At 27.4% G+C, this 6099-nt stretch overlaps 1 protein-coding gene across 5 annotated transcripts in view; it reads left to right on the top strand.

Moving 5' to 3' along the window:
* LOC106681289 (ectonucleotide pyrophosphatase/phosphodiesterase family member 5) overlaps positions 1-6092 on the top strand; it is a 12235-nt gene extending 6143 nt beyond the window's left edge. For 4 of the 5 annotated variants that reach the window (XM_014421530.3, XM_014421531.2, XM_067050465.1 and 1 more), the window contains exons 5-7: positions 2908-2980; positions 3568-3646; positions 5769-6091. In XM_014421530.3, coding sequence (XP_014277016.1) covers positions 2908-2980; positions 3568-3643 — 149 coding nt within the window. In that variant the 3' untranslated portion in view covers positions 3644-3646; positions 5769-6091. Of the gene's footprint in view, positions 1-2907; positions 2981-3567; positions 3647-5768 lie in introns of all 5 variants that reach the window. The other variant, XM_014421529.2, reaches the window with a different exon arrangement.
* Positions 6093-6099: the final 7 nt, after the last annotated feature.

The following is a 6099-nucleotide window of genomic DNA, read 5'->3' as shown; positions in this document are numbered from 1 at the left end:
CTCTCTCTCTCCGAAGGTCTCGCGGAATTTTTCCTTAAGGAAAGGGACGCATTTTTCATATATTTTCTTTTTTTCCCTTTCCACTCCACCTTCCTAAAAAAGAAAATCAACTGAACAATAGGAGGGAACGAAAAAGTTACTTGCAATGATAACTATAAACAAAGGTTTGAGGCATTTCCCAAATTCATTGCAAGAAAAGTGGTTAAACCTAAAAAGCGCACATTTTTTCCCCTCCTAGTGTAGAATTTTTTAAAAAATATTGTTTGGTTATCAGCAATAATTTTTATATTGGTTTATAAAATTTTGCCCACTTTATAGCCCTGTATAAAATTTATGCTAAATACCCCAGTTCAATATAATTGCATTTCTGAGTAGATTCAAAAATACCATTTCTTTGTTGATTCATATTGTTTTATTATAGTTAATGTGTGGAACTATTATATTTTTTTTTAATGTAACCTTGGTGTGGTATGTCGAAAAAAAATAAATGCTATTTATGTGATAGCAGATATTGGCTATGTAAGTGATATTTGGTATTATACCAGTAGTTGATGATATTAATTTAAGCCTGTGTTTTTAATAGATTATTGGCTTTATAGCATATTTCTTTATTGATTTAGAATTTAATGTACCTTAAAAAATTAAATAAACTTTTTCAGATGTGTATCATTATATTTCCTATATCATTGCAAGGGACTTGCTGAATTTAGTAATTTTTTTATTCAAAACCCAATATGAAGTGTATTTTCTCTCTTTATTATTCCTATGACCAACTGGTATATAAATAATATAATAAATAAGAATAAAATAAAATTATTCATGAGCTATTAGAGATTCTGACAATTTTTTTATGGAACATTTATTATTATAGAAATTACTGATGAATAAAAAATAAAACAACTAAAATATATAAAATAGAATCTTGTAACAATATATTTATTATCTCCAAGTTTGAAGTTAAGGATTGATTAATTTTGGGTTATTTCTGTCAATCTTATAACTTCATCCTTTAAATAATCGATTAATAAAACACTTAAATTTTCTTGGTAAGAATTGATCTGAATTTCAGTGGCTTTTGAAAGTTGAAATATTGGATATTTAGAAAAAATATGTGACAGCACAGTTAGGAAAAAAATTACAGATCTCCCTAGAAATTCGTTATGGAAAAAACAGATTATAAAAGCAAAGATGAAATAAAAAATGTTCATAACAATATATCTATTCCCCAGTGAATTAGGGGTTTACTTGACCTATTACAAAAATGAATTACATCTACCATCTAGTTGTTGGCTGTTGCATCATATAAAAAGAGAAATGTTTGGAAAATCATCCTGTCAAGATTTCCTTGATGAACTTGCTTTCTTTTGTTAATTTAACTACCTGAACCTTTTCAGGTTTCAGAGACATCTTATTCTTAATATTTCTCAATGAGCTTAGTTGCACCCATATTTTTTTTTTAATTTTTGTAATCTTCGATGATCCCTTAAAAAATCTTTATGTTTTGACTGTTGAAAATCTTAATGAAACTTAAGATTTGTCTATCTGAAAAAATTTAAATTTATCCAGAAGTTAGTCTCTATTTTATTTAATTTTCCCTATAAATTTATTAATGATAAGAAAAACATTAAATAAAGTAAAATCGAATCAATCTTATACTATGATTCAAACTTTAGATCAATTTCAAATTGAACATTTAGAATATATTTATCTGTTCATCAGCAAGAGTTCATTTGTTAGATCAACAAACTTAAGCACTACTTGCGATATTTATGTTCTGGTAATCTATCAATATAAAATATTTTTTAAAAAATCTGTAAATTAGTCATTCTGAAAAATTAATCTTTTGTTTTACAAATGAATTGGTTATCTAATAATCTAAAAGGTCGTAATTGATTATTATTAAATATATTTGGTGTCCAAATTTCTTTATTTGAGCAGCTAGTTCATTGTAAAGTATCTCATTTTTCTTTGAAAATTTGTATTCCGTGATCATTTATTTTTAAATAAAAAATAATTGATCAAGCATCTCTCAATTATACATGTCCTGCTAAATCATTATTCTAAGTAAGTTGTTTTTGATATATCAATGTTAATATATTAACATTTAATTTTCTCATGGTTCTGAAACCATGCTTTATAAGATTCTTCTTTGTGGTCTCCAGACCTACGTACAGAGTCAGAGTGAATTTATATTCATTTCTATACTGACCCTAAAGAAACCAATAAGTTCTTAATTGTCTTGATTCTTCATCCCTAAATTCCTTTACCCTCATCTTAAATTTAAGATTTTATTGTTCTGCCTCATATATCCCCTCACATAGGATCGCTTTAAAAAAAAAAAATAATTTTGCATTGTATCATCAGCTTTAAATTAAAGTCTAAGATCATGAAAAGAGCCAATTGTAAATCTGATTGAATGGTAGATATGGAAGAATTTCAATTATTAATCCTTGGAGATTTTTAATGCTCAGTCTCAAAATGGATGATCTTTAACCATGCAAGATAATTTCCCTATTGTTTGCAACAAAGGCAAAAGCTCTTCTGTGATTGATAACTTATAACTATCTACTTACTAATGAATCATAATTATATTCAGTCATATTTTCAGATTTCTTATACAGTTATATTCATCATATTTTATCGCTCTCAGAAATGATATTACATACAAGCTCTGAATTTTTATTATTTATGTTTATTTAATTAAAAGTTAACTTTTGATTAAATAAACATGAACTACACTGAAGTTCTAATGTGATATCATCTAATACTTATAGTAATATTAATATTTTCTGTTATTTTCATCGTTATTACATAAATTTGGATATTTTTAAATTTAGTAACTTATTGAACATAATTTAAGTTTAAGCTATAAAGCTTTGTGTATAAAGATAATTTTCTTTGTTACAGTTTACATCATCAGTGTATTTCTGATTGCCATTATTGCCATCTCTGTTGTAGCTATATGCTATACAAAGAAAAGGTAAATTTATACCAGTTACAGTTGTGCATTATTTATTATATTATTATAGAGTCACTACTTCAGAAGTTCATAGCATTTTTATAATTTAATGGGTAGGGAAGATTTCAGTTTTAGTTTTAATCAATGTCTTCTGCAGTACTTCAGAGTTAGTTTTTCTCCGAAATCGATAATCATTAAAAGCGATTAAAGTCAGATGATTAAAGGGTGTCTAAAATCTCTGTTGCCTGGGTTCAAATTCCCTCTTCTGAACTCAGCAATTTACTAATATACCATCCCCACAGTCAGACATTTTTCTATTATTTACTGTTTTTCCTTTTAACATAACATAAGAAATAAAATATAAAAACATTTGGATTGATTTAGGTTCCAAAACGCTTTAATTATTTTTTAGCATATATAATTATCTTAGTCTTAAACATGAATTAAAGCATAAAAGCTCATTGACAAATATCATTGAGTTACACTCTTTATTAAAGTCCGTTTGATCTTAACAATTTGTAACATTTTACTTACCTTTTGTTTTGTATTTATAAAAAGCAATATAAATCAACAGAAGTGTTATTGATCTTAATTTTATTTTTACTTAGGAATAATCTTTCTCGGAAAGAAAGGGATCATTTAGAGGAAATGGAAATTGAGATGCTGCTTGAGGTACAGGCATAGCAGGTAAGTTTTGTATGTTATATTACTTACAGGTAAGTTCTTTTTTTTTTTTTTATTAAAAATATTAAATTTTTTGAGACATATTTATTTGGAAAATTCAGTGGATCCTCCACAAATTAAAATCAACCCTTCCAAGCTGGAATCGAACCCTCAGTATTTAGTAATGTTTCAAAAAAGAATTAGATGAACTTATCATTTGTTTAAAGAACTAAATCAGCTTATAAAAATCTGGATTATATGTATTTATGGATTATAAGAAATTATTTATGATTAAGATGAATTAGGAAACAGATACAGTTTGAATCATTTATTGGTATAATCACTATTTTGCTTCAATCAAGAATCGAATGTTTATGTTATTTTGCTAGAACTTTTTTTTTAGTTATTTATTGCTATTTACAACTGTACATTATTATACTTTTAGTAAATTTGATCTCAGTTAAAATGGAGTGTTACAGGCATGTAGAGAAACTACCTATTAGTAGCACTCTAATTGCTAGAACTTAACAGATAAACTGGGGAAATTTGCTAATAAATCCAATAAATCTGTTTATTGAAATTTGTGCTGTTCTCATTCATTGTTTTCTAAGGATGCTGGTTTTCATTTTCTCCATGCAGAACGTTAGAAAAAGTATTCCTTATTTTTTGCAATATTTGTGATAGTTACCCTGTAAAGTATTATGATCACCTGGTCCAACTAGTCTGCTCGATCACATATATTTATTAATTTTTTTTCTTAAGTCTTCCATTGAAGACCTACACAGCCGCAGACTGGGAAAGTCAAGAATCATTTCTTGGGGCTGGTGGTAAATAAATATTGACTGATCCAGGTGAGAATCAAACCTACAACATTCTGAACCAAATGCTCTGGGTCTCTCGCCTCAATTTGCTTGGCCATCATATCCTGAGTTTTACCTCATTGATAGCTTACTAATGATATAGTCTTTAATGATGCTTAAATATATGAGGATTTGTTTAAATTTATGTTTTCAGTAATTTTTTTTTTGTCACAAGTACATTCTTATTTGTAACTAATAAATGAATAACAAGATTAATGTATCAAAACAAGTTGTACAAAATTATAACAAATCATAAAATTAATGTATCATGTGAAAAATAATTAAAATAAAAAATATAGTGATATTTTGAAAGTCAATATCTGCAGGGGACTCTGAATTCAAACATTGTTGAATTTAAAATGTTAGTATTACACATAAAAATATGAAATTTTTACGGCTATATATTCACTCTGTGACTAGTTAATAAATATAAATATATCAAGAAAATCACACTAGAGTACCATGAATTCACTATAATGTTGTATTGCTTATAAAGATTTCTCTTCAAACCATTTGGTCTAGAAGGAAAACTGCATACGGAAAAATACTGAAGCTGAATCTGTGTCGCCATGAGGAGCGAAAATTGTCCTTTTGTATCCCTTTAATTCCCAGAGTATTCAGAACCATTTTGATTAGAGGACTAGGCTAAATTTTTGTAGATACAAGTGTGAGCATAATTTTATTTTAAATGACTACAACCATAAATGTTTCTGGTAAACATGAGTTGACATCATTATGAACGATCCTTAAAACATTGAACTCTATAATTGAATCTCATTGGTTGTTCTCATCAATTTAAAAACAAAATCTAGTGCCAGTGGGTGGTGATTTTGATTATTTAATTAAAATTTTATAATTTTTTAAAATTTATTATGCCTAAAGGTCAAAAACTTAAAACAATAATATAATGTTTTCAAGGCATGTATTTATTATATTTTTGGATGTTTCAGGAATTCTGTGCCCCCCTCTTCAGCGAATACAATTCATTGTTGGTTTCAAAAATGATTTTATTTGCTAAGGAGGGGAACACAAGATCTCGGAAATGTCCAAAAATAGAATAAATATATATGTCGAAAATATATTTTTCTTTGACCTTTCAGCATCATAAATTTTTTAAAATAATATAGGTCTTACAATGAAACAAATTCATAAAATTTTACACATATAAAAGTTGAAATAAAATTAATAAACGTATATGTCGATCAATCAATACTGGTAAATATTAATTATAATATTAATCTTCGATCATACATTTTTTGTAATGTCTATTTTTAAAATCCTTCCAGGGTACTGAATATCCAGTTGTGTTCATTTATATGCGTGTCTCACTCAGCGAACAAGGCCGATTGGAAATGTTCACCATCACCTGGGAGGCGCATCATAATCACTTGCACATGCAATTTTTACCACCCATTTACACTCAGGTCAATGCCTGTAACTTTTTACAAGAACTAGAGGAGATTTTATTACATAATCCGAGTGTGTTGTGGATTTAAGAGCTTTATTCAGTACTTCATGGAGCTTAGTTTGGTTATCAGTGGTCTAAATTGAACTTATGCCTGGATTTTTCTATCTATCAGGATAAGTCTTTTACAATGGAACTGATCTTTATATATA

The sequence above is a fragment of the Halyomorpha halys genome, unplaced genomic scaffold, assembly GCF_000696795.3.
Source record: "Halyomorpha halys isolate HHAL.00 unplaced genomic scaffold, Hhal_1.1 Scaffold324.1, whole genome shotgun sequence".
Lineage (NCBI taxonomy): Eukaryota > Metazoa > Arthropoda > Insecta > Hemiptera > Pentatomidae > Halyomorpha > Halyomorpha halys.
Note: the sequence above shows the minus strand (reverse complement) of the source record. Positions and strands in the feature narration are given on the sequence as shown.